The sequence below is a fragment of the Dendrobates tinctorius genome, unplaced genomic scaffold (genome assembly GCF_039654945.1).
Source record: "Dendrobates tinctorius isolate UK_male_01 unplaced genomic scaffold, ASM3965494v1 ptg000072l, whole genome shotgun sequence".
NCBI classification, from domain to species: Eukaryota; Metazoa; Chordata; class Amphibia; order Anura; family Dendrobatidae; genus Dendrobates; species Dendrobates tinctorius.
In genome coordinates this window covers 743,624-759,791 of record NW_027361740.1, presented here as the reverse complement: position 1 = coordinate 759,791, position 16,168 = coordinate 743,624, and the positions used below count along the sequence as shown (strand labels likewise).

The 16,168-nt window shown below is 42.7% G+C and overlaps 1 protein-coding gene across 4 annotated transcripts in view; it reads left to right on the top strand.

Annotated features, from left to right (window-relative positions):
- PLA2G4A (phospholipase A2 group IVA) overlaps positions 1-16,168 on the top strand; it is a 320,423-nt gene that overhangs the window by 149,167 nt on the left and 155,088 nt on the right. For all 4 annotated transcript variants that reach the window (XM_073582532.1, XM_073582533.1, XM_073582535.1 and 1 more), the window contains one exon: positions 15,384-15,606. In XM_073582532.1, coding sequence (XP_073438633.1) covers positions 15,384-15,606 — 223 coding nt within the window. The remainder of the gene's footprint in view (positions 1-15,383; positions 15,607-16,168) is intronic.

The following is a 16,168-nucleotide window of genomic DNA, read 5'->3' as shown; positions in this document are numbered from 1 at the left end:
TATTCCAGCATATTTTCCATTCAAAAAGTCAAATGGCGCTCCTTCCCTTCTGAGCCGTGCCGTGCTTCCAAACAGTGGTTTATGACCACATATGAGGTATCGTTGTACTCAGGAGAAATTGCCCAACAAATTTAAGGATCAATTTTATCCTGTTTCCCATGTGAAAATGAAAAAATTGATGCTAAAAGAAAATTTTTGTTAGAAAAATTAAAATGTCCATTTTTTCTTTCCACATTGCTTTAGTTCCTGTGAAACACCTGAAGGGTTAATAATCTTCTTGAATGTAGTTTTGAGTAGCTTGAGGGGTTCAGTTTTTAGAATGGTGTAACTTTTGGGTATTTTCTGCCATATAGACCCCTCAACGTGACTTCAAATGTGAGGTGGTCCCTAAAAAAAAAGGTTTTGTAAATTTTATTGTAAAAATGAGAAATCGCTGGTCAACTTTTAACCCTTATAACTTCCTAACAAAAAAATATTTTGTTTCCAAAATTGTGCTGATGTAAAGTAATCATGTGGGAAATGTTATTTAGTAACTGTTTTGTGTCACATAACTCTCTGGTTTAACAGAATAAAAATTCAAAATTTGAAAATTGCAAGATTTTCTAAATTTTCGCCAAATTTCTAATTTTTTGACAAATAAACGCAAAAATAAACGCAAAAATTATCAACCTAAATTTACCATTAACATGAAGCCCAATATGTCACGAAAAAATATGTCTCAGAATCGCTAGGATCCGTTGAAGCGTTCCTGAGTTATTACCTCATAAAGGGACACTGGTCAGAATTGCAAAAAATGGCCTGGTCATTAAGGTCAAAATAGGCTTGGTCATGAAGGGGTTAAAGACATAAATATGCACATATTCATGTCTGTAATGAGCGGTACCACGTGATCGCTGAAGGCAGGTGCCGGAGACCGTGGGACAAGCAGGGGGGCTGCAGAGACCGCGCCAGGAGGGGGTAAGTATGATCTCTGACACTCCCGCTGACCCCCCGGTATATGACTCGCGTATACGCTGAGAGGGGGACTTTCAGCACAAAAAATGGGCTGAAAACCTCAGCTTATACGCAAGTATATGCGGTATATTACATATATATTATATATGTGTGTGTGTGTGTGTGTGTGTGTGTATGTGTATATATATGTGTGTGTGTATATATCTTATTCTTTCTTTTGTTTTTTTAACCTGTCAGGAGCATGGATCCTGCGCCCATAGGCTTTCATTCTAGCAAGCGACGGATCCGTTGCTGTCCGATTTTTCGACAGACACAAAAAACATTGCTTTGTGCGTCATGTCCAGCCACCGGACAAAAATTTTTCAACGGATCCGGCGAACGACGGACGAAACGTGAGGCTATCCGTCGCTAATACAAGTCTATGAGAAAAAAACGGCTTCAGCGGCATCAGTCGCCGGATCCATTTTTTTTTTCAAAAAATGACGGATTGTGACTGATGGCAAAAAACTGATGTGTGAAAGGGGCCTACACAGTGATTTTGTTTTTTTTTTTTTTTGGCTTCATTCAAACAGCATTCATTTTTCATGAATAAAAAAAAAAATATCTTGGTCTAATCAGGGTTTTAGATCAGAGTTTCAGTTTTTACCTTTAGTGATTTTAAAGTATGAAAAAATAAAAACACAAAGCTGCAGAGCTGCTGCAGCAATGATGTAGAGACAGAGACCTAGACACCACAAATGTGTCATTTACTGGGGTAGCTTGCTGTAGTTTTGTTTAAAAAAAATTAAAAAAAACCACAGTAAGCAACTTCAGTAAATGACACATTTCTGGTGTCTGGATCTCTGTCCCTACATCATGCTGCAGCAGTGCTGCAGCTTTGTGTTTTTATTTTTCTCATTTATTACATGGTGGGCTTTACATAATGGGTTATCTTTTCTTCTACTGGTTGTTGATGGATATATCTAATATATTTTCATTCTCTGGACTTTTGAGATTTTCTCTATTTAAATCTCACAGCTCAATTGATAGAAAAAATAAAAAATGTTTTAAGTCACAGAAAATGGTGACAAAATTTTATGATTTTGCAAATTTCAGTTTTTTTGTGTTTTTTTTGGCAGTCAAACTAACACAAAACGGTATAAGTTTGGTATCACCATACATAATTATACTAACCTATTGTTAAGTCAGTTTTAACACTTGATAAACGCTGTAAAAACAAAACTCCTAAGGGTATGTGCCCACGATCAGGAACTGCTGCGTGTTTTATGCTGCATATTTATGCAGCGTCAAGCCTGCAGCGACCAGCTGTGACATCATAGTGCATGGGATTTCTAAAAATCCCATGTCCACTATGCATGCATAGTCATCTGCGGACACTGAGTGGCCCATCTATCAAGACCGCAGCATGTCAGTTGACAGCACCACGAGAGAGGGGATCCTTCCTTCAAAGACGGGAAACCTACAGACATAAAAGGGTGGCACCTCTCCCACGCATCAGTTGGTTTCCTGTCCTTCATGGGCGAACCTCTTAGACATACCGTTTGAAGGAGTCATTCCCAAGCCCAGACTGTTATGAATGAGTCACCGGAGGAGGAAAAAACAAAAATACACGCTAAGTCCAGAAAACCGGAGAGGTTGGTAGCTAGCGGATTGCAGACCCCTGATCCTATTCACAACAACTAACAGTAGCCGTGTGGTGTTCCTACGGTGGTTCTAGACACCTCGTTCACAGCCGGAGAACTAAATAAACCTAAAGAAAGAAAGGGGAAATCTAAACTGCCCCAGAGCAGACCCCAAAGCAAAAGACAGCCCCCAACATGTATTGACTGTGAAAACAGATGAAAACACAAACACAGACAGAAAGACAGGCTGAGCAAACGATGGGGCCCTCACTAACTAGATAGGACAGGTAAGAAAAGCAACTGTCTGCAATCACGCAAAAACCCTGCCAAAAAATAATGTCCAACACGTCTGATAGAAAAAACCCTGAAGTCACTAGACTTCAAAATCACTATATCAGCACTCAGGTATATTCTGAAAACAGAGCAAAGAGATCAACTGATCAGAGACAAAAATGGAGTTCAGCCAGTCCCAACCAGGGCTGGCTGAACACAAACACTAAGTAAACCAGACAAAATCTCATGGAACAATAGCAGAGCAAAAACTTAGCTTTAGTAGACAGAACTAAACTGGAGGTCAGAGCTCAGAGCAGAGAGGATCACCAGCAACCCAGCAGGGCGTCGGCGGCCTTATATCCACTCAGAGATTCCGGATGTCCAATCACAGTCCACCTGTTCAGATGACAGGTTTTTCCCATCCAAATCAATTTCACTACCTCCTTTCACCAGCAGAGGGAGTTCATCGGACATCAAAGGTGAAGGAGAAAATGAGCTCATAACACCAGACGGTCAGTTCAGGCAGCGGAAATCTCCTGCCTCGTCAGTGCGGGGTCCTTGGAAGCGCCCCAGTGATAGTGTGCGGATGCAGGTGAATGGTATCCGGGTATGATGGCCAGCTCAGTCGTGGTCTGCAGGCACAGAAGATGCTCGCCTGATCAAGATCCTCACTGATGAAGTTACGGAGTTGCGGACTCAGGAGGTGTCCAGGGCTCTTGGTCTCGGCCTATGTCCTGACTCAACCGGAACCCAAAATTTCTCTCCCTGACTGGTTCTCTGGAGGGAGAGATAAATTTATTGTATTCAAAGAAGTCTGTAAATTAAATTTCAGGCTTCACCCCCGTTCTTCAGGGTGTGGGGAACAGCGTGTGGGGATTATAATCTCCCTTCTCAAGGGTGATCCCCAATCCTGGACCTTCTCCCTGCCAACTTATTCACTATGTTGGCGGTCGGTGGATGAGTTTTTTGTGGTATTGGGGCTGGTGAATGGGGATCCTGATATTTCCCTGGCTGAGTCTCATCTCCGTAAGATTAAGCAGGGGGCCAGCCGGTTGAGGAGTACTTCTCAGAGTTCCGGAGATGGGCCACTGACACGAAGTGGAATGACCCTGCTCTTAGGAGACCTTTTTGTCAGGATCTGTCAGCTAAGCTTCAGGATACTCTGGTGCAGTATGCTACTCCAGGGTTGTTGGAGGCTGCCATGACCCTTGCAATCTGGATGAATAGATGACTCAGGGAGAGACATACACCGAATCTACTCCCTGTTATTCTTTCTAGGGAAGAGGACACACTTGTGCAGACAGGCGAACCTATGCAGATGAGAGGAGTCTCCTCTCAAACTTGGTTGCCTGCAGTTCGCCGTGGGACGGCGGCATGTTTCTACTGTGGTCTTATGGATCATTTCATCAATGTGTGCCAAGCTTGCGCCAAAGTATGTCCTCCATCACAAAAGCCGCATTCCCCTGTTCATATAGAGGGAGGTGACCAGGGTGTGCACATTTCCTCCACCTTCACCTTCATGTCTCTGTTTTCCATTTCTACAGAAGTTGTGGTTGTTGGGAGACTGAGATGGTATCGGTTCTTGTGGATAGTGGAGCTGGAGTCAATTTGGTGGATTCTTGCTTTGTTCAGACCCATGGTCTGCTCGGTAGGATGCTGGCGAGACCCATTACCGTTCAGGCAATTGACTCTGTTCCTCTCAGCCAGGGGAGTGTGACCCAAGTCATAAATATTAACGTGTGTATAGGAACACTTCATGAAGCGTTTCTGTTGTGCTACATCTTGAAGGGTATGCCAACTCTCATCGTCTTAGGCTTTTCCTGGCTGAGGAAACACAATCCGGTTATTGATTGGCGGTTCAGGGAAGTAGTGAGTTGGGACCAGTCTTGTAAAGACTGTTGCCTGTGAGCTACGGTCTCTGCTGTCCTTCTTGAATCTACCCCTTCTTCTCCGGTGGAGGCCGATAAGGTGCCACTAGGGAATAGGGTCAAAATTCAACCTTCACCACACGTAAACCCTTAGTCTGTGTCCCCTCATGAGGAGGGATCAGGGGGCGGTGGTTGTTTCCCCTCAATATCGTGAGGGTATGAGTATGGTGATACAGGGGAATGCCTCTGTTGTCTGTTCCTCAAGGAGATTACCGTCATGGGCAAACGCACACATGGACACAAACCTGTGTGTGAATTAGTACATGTAGGTGTCCACTAAAAACATCAAGTGGAAATACGCATCCGGGACCTGGAGTTTGGAGGTGATCGGGCCGTATCGGGTGTCGGACGTTCTCAGCCCTAGGACCTTCCAGTTGGAGTTACCCCCAGTGATACATGCACATAATGTATTCCACAGGTTATCGCTCTGGAGATTTGTTGCGCCTTTGGGGCCTACTGTATTTCAGTCACCATTGAGCTGCGTTTGCCGTAAACCTGAGGATCAGGTGATTGCGGGGTGAATACTAGTGAGTTGAGGCGTCCTCATCGTTTGTCCTTTCCGTTGAAGTCTGGGGTTAAGGGTCCAGAGGCCCCTTATTGAAAGGGGGGTACTGTCACACAGCTCATTTTTCTAGTCATGACTGCTCTGGTTCTGCTTTAATTTAAACGTGGTTTTTACTTTTGGGCCGGCAAGGGTTAATGTCAGTTTCCTTGCTCACAGCTGCTGTGTTGCTGGTCTGCTGATGTGGGTGGTGACCACTCCCACCGTCCTTTAAATAGGTACATGATGTATCAGCTGACTGTTGGTAATAGCAGCAGCTCATTAGGAAGCCCCAACAAAAGTAAATCGGCGACGACCTGGTAGCAGTGCTGGAGTCGGCCATGGAAGTGAGACACAAGATTCTGCAGGAAGGTCGAGTCAGAGAAGCTCCAGCATAATGGAGGATTCATCAGCCTCCTGAGATGGTCTTTCGGCTGAGATGTTCCCCCTCATAATCTGGTACTAGTTGATTGCTCTACACTGGTAAGTGATCTTCGTGCAAGTTCACTCACTGATGTATTCTTCCCCTTATTTTTCCCAATTTTCTGCCAGGGAAAGAAGTGTACAGCAAAATTTAAGCATAAGGAGTGTGCACTTTGCAGGGCCCTGTTGCCTGACTTTTACCAGAAGAGACATTGTCAGTCATGTATTGAGCATACTGTAGCTGAGGAAACCCTTAGCTTGGCTACCAGGTTAAGAGACATCATGAAGTCAGAGGTTAAGGAGTCCATGAGATATATTTCCGAGGAAGAGGCCCTTAGGGGAAAGAAATAAAGAGCTTAGGTCCCCTGTGTCAGACGTATGCAGACATATGGCGACTTCTCCTACTCCTCAGCACCAGCTTCCTTCCTTTCAGATGATGGGTCAAGTTGTTCCTGCTTCCACATAGACCAGGTGGACAAACTTGTTAAAGCAGTTAGGAATATCATGGGGATAGTGGTGTCCTAGTCGGAGAGGTCAGTTCAGGACGTCATGTTCGGGGGGGACTGGAACAAAGGAGACACGGATCATTTCCGATAATTGAAAGGATCTGTGCCTTGATAGAGTTGAAAAAATAACTGAGGAAAGACTCCCTTCAACCAGCATTTCAAAGGATATATCCCTTTGAACCCTCCTCATCATCTTGTGACAATGCCCCAAAGCTGGGTGCGAAAGTGGCTAAAGTTTCCTCTTTGCCCTTTGACGATATGGGAAGTTTAAAAGACCCAGTTGACAAAAAGGCAGATACCTTTCTTAAAGGCACCTTGGGAATGTCTGCAGGCTTCCTAAAATCAGTAGTAGTGGCTTCATGTCCAGCCAGGTCTATCATAGTCTGGCTGGATCAATTTGAATCTCAACTAGTAACAATAGAAATCCCATATAGGCTACTAAGATACCAGAAGGTGGGAGCAAATAATAATAATATAATAATTTTTATTTATATAGCGCCAACATATTCCGCAGCACTTTACAATTAAGCGGGGACATGTACAGACAATAAATTCAATACAAGTTAAGACAATTCAAACAGTGACATTAGGAGTGAGGTCCCTGCTCGCAAGCTTACAATCTACAAGGAAATGGGGGGACACAGTAGGTGAAAAATGCTTGTTAATTCAGGTCTGGCAATTATAATAGGGATTTTCATATAAAGCTGCATGATCCGGTCATCAGCCCGTGTGTTTAAGTGCAATAGACAAGTATCAAGTGCAGTTATCATGTGCATGAAGGGTGTGGAGACAGATGAATAGTAGGGTGCAGATTCAGAATAATATTTGGAAGGAGGGAACAGGGCAAAGTTAGCTTGCTGGGTAGTTGATGTGGTAGGCTTGTTTGAAGAGATGGGTTTTCAAAGCGCGCTTGAATAGGTCAGGGCTAGGTATCAGTCTGATCGCCTGGGGAAGTGCATTCCAGAGAGCTGGAGCAGCACGAGAGAAGTCTTGGAGGCGGAGGTGCGAGGTTCGGATTACGGGGGATGTTAGTCTTAGGTAATTTGTAGAACGGAGGGCACGTGTAGGGCGATAGACAGAGATGAGAGAGGAGATATAAGGCGGTGCAGAACAGTGGAGAGCTTTGTGGGTGAGAGAGATGTTTATACTGGACCCTGTAGCGAATAGGTAGCCAGTGTAATGACTGGCACAAGATGGAGGCATCGGTGAAGCGGCTGGACAGAAATATGACCCTGGCTGCCGCATTCAAGATGGATTGGAGAGGAGAAAGTTTGGTAAGAGGGAGACCGATCAGAAGAGAGTTGCAGTAGTCCAGGCGAGAATGAATAAGAGCGACAGTAAGAGTCTTAGCAGTTTCAAAGGTGAGAAAAGGTCGGATTCTGGAGATGTTTTTAAGATGCAGGTGACAAGAGCGACTGAGTGATCGGATGTACGGAGTAAAGGAAAGTTCAGTGTCGAATATGACCCCAAAACAGCGGGCATGCTGCTTGGGAGTTATGGTTGAACCCTCCAGGGTTATTTCGATGTTAGGTAGAGTGAGGTTAGTAGAGGGGAGAAACACAAGAAGTTCAGTTTTAGAGAGATTTAGTTTCAGATAGAGGGAGGACATGATGCTAGAGACAGCAGACAGACAATCCTTGGTATTTTGAATTAGGGTAGGGGTGATGTCAGGGGAAGAAGTGTATAATTGGGTGTCATCAGCATAGAGATGATACTGGAACCCAAATCTGCTGATTGTTTGTCCAATAGGGGCAGTGTATAAAGAGAAGAGGAGGGTGCCTAGGACTGAGCCCTGCGGGACCCCGATAGTAAGGGGACGAGAAGAGGAAGAGGAGCCGGAAAAAGATACAGTGAAGGAGCGGTCAGAGAGGTAGGAGGAGAACCAGGAGAGGGCCGTGTCCTTGAGGCCTATAGAGCGGAGCATAGTGAGGAGGAGCTGGTGATCCTGATCAATGATTTTGCCCACCTCTGGTAGAAGCTACATCAACTCCAACAATTAGTAAAAACCAGAGAAGAAAAGGAGCACACGATGAAGTACAAAAATATCAATTCATTTTATTAAGTATCATATAAAGTGCACAAAGTCATGGTAAAGTGCCAATCAAAATGCAGATGAAACACACCCACGATGACTCACCCCTCCCACCGAGATGGCAAGAAAACCCCAAATAGTGGAAGGCTCCATAAATGTAGCTACGTACTCGGAATACATATGCCCCTACCAATATAATTCCTAGTGGCCAATTAGAGAGGTTACCGGGTCCCAAGACAGGGTCACAGAATAAGGGGGGCATCCACAGTACGTCCTAGTGGTAATTCAGCCTACATAAGGGGCTGATAATTAACCCATAAAATTGTCCAAGATGTGGGAGCTTACGAGAGGGTGCAGAGGGAGGAAGGGAACCTAGCAGTGAACCCCCGATGCGCGTTTCGCAGCATGCAGAGCCGCTTTGTCAAGAGGAAATGGTGAGTGGGTCTCCACAGGACCTTCAAATAACCCAATGACCCCGGTCACCTGACCGGGATCAACCAATGAATGTAGCGCCGTTGGCACATGCGCCCTGAGGCTGGCAGGTCCTACTGCACAGAGGAGGCGTCATGCTGCACACATAGGCGCCGGTCATAGAACCAGCGCGCACGCGCACAGCATAAAGATGCCCGTCTGTCATCAGGGCTCAAAGCACCGCAGAGCGACGCGCACGGCCATGTGCAAATTTGCATATGTAAATAACCTCGTTCGTTTATCAATAGCAGCCACAGTGTGGGCCTGCAGAGGCATTAATTATATAAGGATCACAGTTACAAGGTACTGGAAAAAATTATATATACATATGCATATATATGTTCCACATATGAATAGATCACAATAACAATAATATATAATTATTATTCCCAGAACTGTAGAAACTTCTAAATGTTGTGTTCATAGAATAAGGCCAAGCAAAGGTCCAAGGGAAACGCAGTATCATCAAGGTCACTAGATACAAGGTCACTAGATACAAAATATAATTGACATAAAGAACAATTAGTGAAAGATAAAAACAATTAAAAACGAAAACACTGCCAGGGAGGAGGGGGAGTGTTAGGGAAAAAAGACAAGAGGGAATTCTATTTACTCCCACAAGGATAAGGATGCATGTATATAAACACGCACCCGTGCACATATGCACATTTACAGTATATGTACATGTGTGGGCAATTGCGCATAAAAACGCACACGCACCCATACATTGAGGACCCAATAGAGAATGAGCTATACCACAAATAGCATAGTGTATATGTACAGACGCCCATAAATAGGGGACATAAAAAAAGGGGCAAAACTTTTTTTTTTTTTTTTCCTCTTCTGTTATCGGAGAGGCAACGTTGGACGGGTTAGTACTGGTTTATTTTCTATATTTCTATATGAAAATAAAAGTAAATATTGGAAAACCCTTAGTGACTGAGCCAATTTTTACAATTCTGACCACTGTCATTTTATGAGGTTATAGCTCTGGAACGCTTCAACAGATCCCACTGATTCTGAGATTGTGTTGGTTTTTTTTTTGTGATATATTGTACTTCATATCCATGGTAAAATTTTTTTTTGATATGACTTGCATTTGTTTATGAAAAAAAAACTGAAATTTGGCAAAAATTTAGAAAATTTTGCTGTTTTCAAACTTAATTTTTGTGCCCTTAAATGAGAGAGTCGCGTCACACAAAATAGTTAATAAATAACATTTCCCACATGTCAACTTTACATCAGCACAATTTTGGAAACATAATTTTTTTTTGTTAGGAAGTTATAAGGGTTAAAAGTTGACCAGTGATTTCTCATTTTTCTAACAAAATTTACAAAACCATTTTTAGGGACCACCTCACATTTGAAGTGTGTTTGGGGGGCCAATATGACAGAAAATACCCAAAAGTGACACCATTCTAAAAACTGCACCCCTCAAGGTGCACAAACCCACATTCAAGAAGTTTATTAACCCTTCAGGTGCTTCACGAGAACTAAAGCAATGTGGAATGAAAAAAATGAACATTTTACCTTTTTTCACCAAAAATTTAATTAATTTCACAAGGGTATCAGGAGAAAGTGGACCACAAAATTTGTTGTGCAATTTCTCCTGAGTACGCCAATATCCCGTATGTGGGGGAAAGCCACTGTTTGGGCACATGGCAGGGCTCAAAAGGGAGGAAGCACCGTTTGACTTTTAGAACGTAAAATTGGCTGGAATCAATGGCGGGCGACATGTTGCGTTTGGAGACCCCCTGATGTACCCAATTCTAACTCCAATCCTAACAAAGCCCTAACCCCAACACATCCCTAATCCCAATCCTGACCACAACCATAATAACCCTAGCCCCAAGCCTAACCAAAATGGAAAAAAAATACATTTTTTTATTTTATTATTTTTACCTAAATAAGGGGGTGATAAAGTGAGGTTTGATTTACAATTTTTTTTTTTTTTTTTAACACTGTGATAGACCCTATCACAGTGATCAAAATTAACCAATAGGGAAAATCTCCTATTGTTACCAGATCCACGGATAATGGAGGTATCGGTGATGGCTCTGTGGATCCCATTTCTCTTTCTTCTGGTATGCTAGATCATAACAGAGGAAATGGGAAATCTGACTTTTTTTTTATTTTTGTGATCGCTGTTATTCCATGAATAACTGATCACAAGACTGGGGATGGTAAAAACCGACATGAATCGTGTTCTCCAGAATCTCGGAAAGTCTCTGGGGTCTCTGCTACCAGAGGTAGCCAACGCTGGGGTGCGCTAAAACCTTATTTCTCAGCGGCGTTAAAAAGGCGGCGCCGAGGAATAAGTACCCTTAACTGCCACCGTTAAGACGTATTGGCTGTCGTTAAGGGGTAAAATGGATAATCCCCTCTCCTTGGCAAAATTTGATACTCTGCCCAGGCTCCACCCCAGCCCCGCCTCCACCCCTCAAACTGTCCACAGCCCCACTGCTCTATCTTGGAAAAACTCCACTTCTCACCAATAACACATTAACAGTTCCCATCACCAAATCACACATATAGCCGTCAGCTTTTGTTTTGGCCAAAAGATTTTTTTTAAGCCACCACCACAACACGGTAGACACTTTTGGCCAAGCTCTACCTATTAAATGTTTGTTAAAACATGCAATACAATTTATATTTTTATTTATATTTTGAATTTTTAAAATGACCAATAATATCACATACAAGGGACAAATACCACTGCACCATGACCAGACACAATATTGCCACCACATAGTGACCTATAATACCACATAAGAGGAACAATAACCGCCACACCATGTCCAGACCACATGTTACCACCACAGTGACCGAATAATATCACATACAAGGAACAAATACCACCGCACCATGATTAGACCACATATTACAACCACAAAGTGACCAAATAATAGCACATACAAAAGGACAAATACCACAACACCATGTCCAGACCACATATTGCCACCACATAGTGACTGAATACTACAATACTAATCAGTAATACAAAAAAACCCACAATACTATCACCATAAGTGTCCAAAAATCTGCCATTAATCATGCAGGGCAAAGAAGGCCTAGGCAAATAGATAAATTCATAAAATATTTTATTTATTATACACAGATAAAAATTGTATAAACAAGGAGATTTCCCTTCCTGCTCTGTGTGGTGACGTAGAGCATTTCACGCTTGCGTTCCAAGAGCGGAGAATGGGAAGTCAGTTTTTCTCATTAGGAGAAGTTCAGAGAGCTGCACAAGCGCAATAAGATGCCGGAGACGCTGACATTTGAAACAGCTGATTGCGGGAATATTTATAAATGAGCGCTCACACAGCACACACATATGCCCCTTATTGAGGAAGCCAGCTTGGCGAAACGACGCTGTCAGGGTGGCCAGGAGGATATAAGCACCAACAGTTGCATTCATGTAAGTTACAAGCTTAAACTGTGTCAGTAATATCGCGATTCTCTTTCTCATTATGTCGGTCATTTAGCTAGTTCACGGGATCATTCAATCATTCAATAGTGCATTAAGCATACGATGACATGCAATAGCTGATACTGTGTTAGTAATATAGCGATTCTCTTTTTTACAATGCCGGTCATTTAAGTCAGATTACGGGATCATTTAATAGTGCAGTAAGCAAATGATGATATATGATTTGTTCCTGATGGTTGATGTTGGCACAAAGCACTTTGCATATATTGCACAAATTTTTTTGATAGGGGAATTGCATTGAACTATATTAAGTACTGTTTGTGAGCAGTTTTTTTACATTTAGTGTTTTAAAAAGCACTTTGCATACACTGCACTTTTTTGTTAGGGGAATTGCACTGAACTGCATTATTAAGTACTGTTTGTGAGCAGTTTTTTTTTACATCTAGCGCTTCAAAAAAGAAAAAAAAACATTTTTTTCTGTCCAGAATTTTGGTGGAATTAATAAGTGCTTTTTGTATAGAATGCATTACTGTTTATTCTGAATTTTGGTGTATCTATTTTATCCTGGCAAATTTTTGGAAATCTCCTTTATACAATTTTTATGTGTGTATAATAAGTTAAATATTTTATGAATTTATCTATTTGCCTAGGCCTTCTTTGTCCTGCATGATTAATGGCAGATTTTTGGATATATTGTTGCTTTTGAAGGTGGTTTTTTCTATTGCTGGATTTTTGAGATGTATATCACCATAAGTGCCATTATACACAGGAGATCTGTACTTAGTATATAGTGTCTGTGTACAGGTAATACAGTGATCAATGACATTATACACAGGAGCTCTGTATATAATGTACAGGTAATACAGTGATCACTAGTGACATTATACACAGGACCTCTGTATATAGTATACAGTGTATAGTGTCAGTGTATAGGTAACACACTGACTCACCAGTGACGTCTCTAGGTGAAGTCCTTCATCTTCGCTTTTCATCGTTCATCCAGCACAGACCGCCATCACTTCTTCCAGCCAGGGCTCGTCTCTGCAGGTAATAACAGAGTTATCTAGAGCTCTGCTTGCAGAACACATTACTTATTTTTTTCCCAACTTCTCCATTACACCACATGAAGAAAAAAAGGCAACATAGTATCACTCTACATAGTAACAGGACCGCCCCCACATTTAAAACAGTATACTCAAAAAATAAAATAAATCCATCACTGCAGTAATATCCCTTAATTAGCCCCTATGGTAATAATATCCCTCATCCTGACCCCCGTGTGTCTCATTCCTGGCTTCAGGCATATGTTCTCCCATCCTGCCCTCATGAGTATCCATTCTGCCCCATATGATCTCCCCATCCAGCACCATCTGTCTCCGTCATATCCATCTTGCCCCATGATCTTGCCCCATCTGTCGCCAACCTTGCTCCATCTGTCTCCAACCCTGCCCCATGATCCTGCCCCATGATCCAGCCCCATCTATCTCCATCCCGCACCATGTCTCCAATCCTGCCCCCATGCCTTTTCATCCTGCCCCCGTGTCTTTTCATCCTGCCCCCAGTGTCTTTTCATCCTGCCCCCAGTGTCTCCAATCCTGCCCCCAGTATCTCCAATCTTGCCCCCAGTATCTCGAATCCTGCCCTGTCTATCCTGCCGGCTTCCCGCTTTCAGTACTAATTAAAAAAAACACACCTTTCTCCTTACCTTGCCATGCTCCAGCGGCAAGCGATCTTCTCCCCAACCTGAAAGCGTGCACTTGACAGCGACTGACAATGACGTCAGACGCTGGCGACGTGCGCGTTGACGTCAGCTGCCAGCCTCTGATTGGCTGGCGGTTTTAACTATTGCCGTGTGGGCCCACACAGCAATATGACCCTCATTATCCCTAGTTGATTATGTGCACTGTGGCACGATTCACATGTGGCTCTTCAAACAACTCCTTCCAGAGCGTGCTGAGGCACATTACAAAGTATAGCAATAATTCACTGATTGGCAGTGGGGAGTGTTATAGTATGTTGGTTTCTGTAACAGGGCTGCTTTTTTGTCCCAGTCCGGCCCTAGATCAGCACCACCTTGAACTTATGGTTGCGCTTAAACCTAAAAAAAACAAACTAAAGCCCATAAGAAAGAATACAAGTCTTTTTAGGCCTTATGCTGGACTCCATAAATCCAGAATGTCATCTTCCAGATGGAAAAAAAACATGCAGCTAGGTATCAGAGGCAGTCAAAATTCCCTCCATGACTTTCAGGGATACTATGTCTTTGCTGCGTTCTCTGACCTCATGTATCACAGCAGTGTTATATGTCCAGTTTCATATCCAAGTTTTGCATTAGGACATTTAAATGAAAATATTCACTTTGAAAGGACGTCTGGAAGGGAGACTAACATTATCCCCAATAGCAACTCATTCCCTTTGATGGTTGAACGTAGAAAAAGAGAATCTAGCCAGGAGAGTGCCTTCGGTAATCCAAATATCAATGATAATTACTACAGACGCAAGCCCAAAGAAATGGGAAACTCATTTGGAGGATCACCTGTTCCAGGGAAATTAGACAGGAGAAAAGTCGTCGGTTTCATCAAACATTAAAGAGTTACTGGTGGTAGAACACGCTGTATGGAAGGTACTTTATTCCTTAGGTCACCATGTGAGAATCTTTTCAGACAATCGGGTAACGGTGGCCTGCGTCACTCATCACGAATTAAGTCGATACAATTCCTTGATGGAGGTGGCAAACTGGATATTTCAAATGGCAGAGAACAATTTCCTTTCGCTAAAAGCTGTACACGTGAAGGGAAAGGTGAACATCTAGGCAGACATTTAAGCTGCAATCAACTAGAACAAGAAGATTGGGCTCTGAACCAGTTAATACTACAATAGATTGGCTATTAACTACAAGTTTAAAGATGAATTTGTTACATATGATCAGACTTACATGGTTTTACAGTGTTACTGTATGTGTGGGTGTTTTTTATATATTTGTTCCACTTATTTCACTAGTGTTTTAATTTCTATAAATTCTTGTGCACAAACTGTTGTCTAGTGGCTGTGTCTGGTTTTGAAACTCAGCCCGATTTCATGTAGCTGAGGCAGTGCGGCAAATAAGGTGTGGTGGTGTTATGGGGAAACAACGTCTTTTGGGTGGGTTTTCTTTGTTTTGTAAAATGTTAACATTTATGACCTCTCATACTGTATTGCAGGTATATGTCTACACTTTATTCCCACCCTGAGTTCCCAAAGAAAGGTCCAAAAGAAATCAATCAAGAGCTCATGCACAATGTCAGTTACAGCCCCCTCCTCTTACTAACGCCTCAGAAAATCAAACGCTATGTTGAAGCTTTATGGAAGAAGAAGAGCGCTGGACAGCCTGTGACTTTCACTGATGTTTTTTCCATGCTCATTGGAGAGACCCTTATCCAAGATGTGAGTCATTTCTTGTATGTCTTTTTTTATTTAATGCAGTTAAAAGGAGCCAGTCACCATGAAAATGCTGACTAATCTGCAGACACACGTTCAATATTCAGTCAGTATTTACATCATTATATGTAAGACAAAACCAGGAGTGGGTGATAAATACAGAAGTGATGACGTGTTTCTATTGTACTTTTCCTCTGATTGTACCACTCCTGGTTTTGGCTTATGAATACTGAGGTAAAATACTGACCAGATACTGAACGTGGCGTTCATGGCGCAAAAGGAGCTGAGCAGATTGATAACGTTTTGTGAGACGTTTCACTATAATCTTATATTGAGGAGACTTAATTAAAAAAAAAAAAAAAAAGTCCTTCTCACCCCAATGGGGGTGGTCTTTGTTGTCCTTTCTCATTCTCGGGTCCTCTACCAGAGGTCTGGGAGTTTGAGGGTTCTGCGCAGGATCTTAGTTGTTCCCAGTATTGCGCTTTTCTGGAGAGAGAGCTCATATGTTGCTCCTGGGATCTGTTATAGCCATTCTTCCGACTTAGGGGTTACTGCTCCAAGTGCTCCC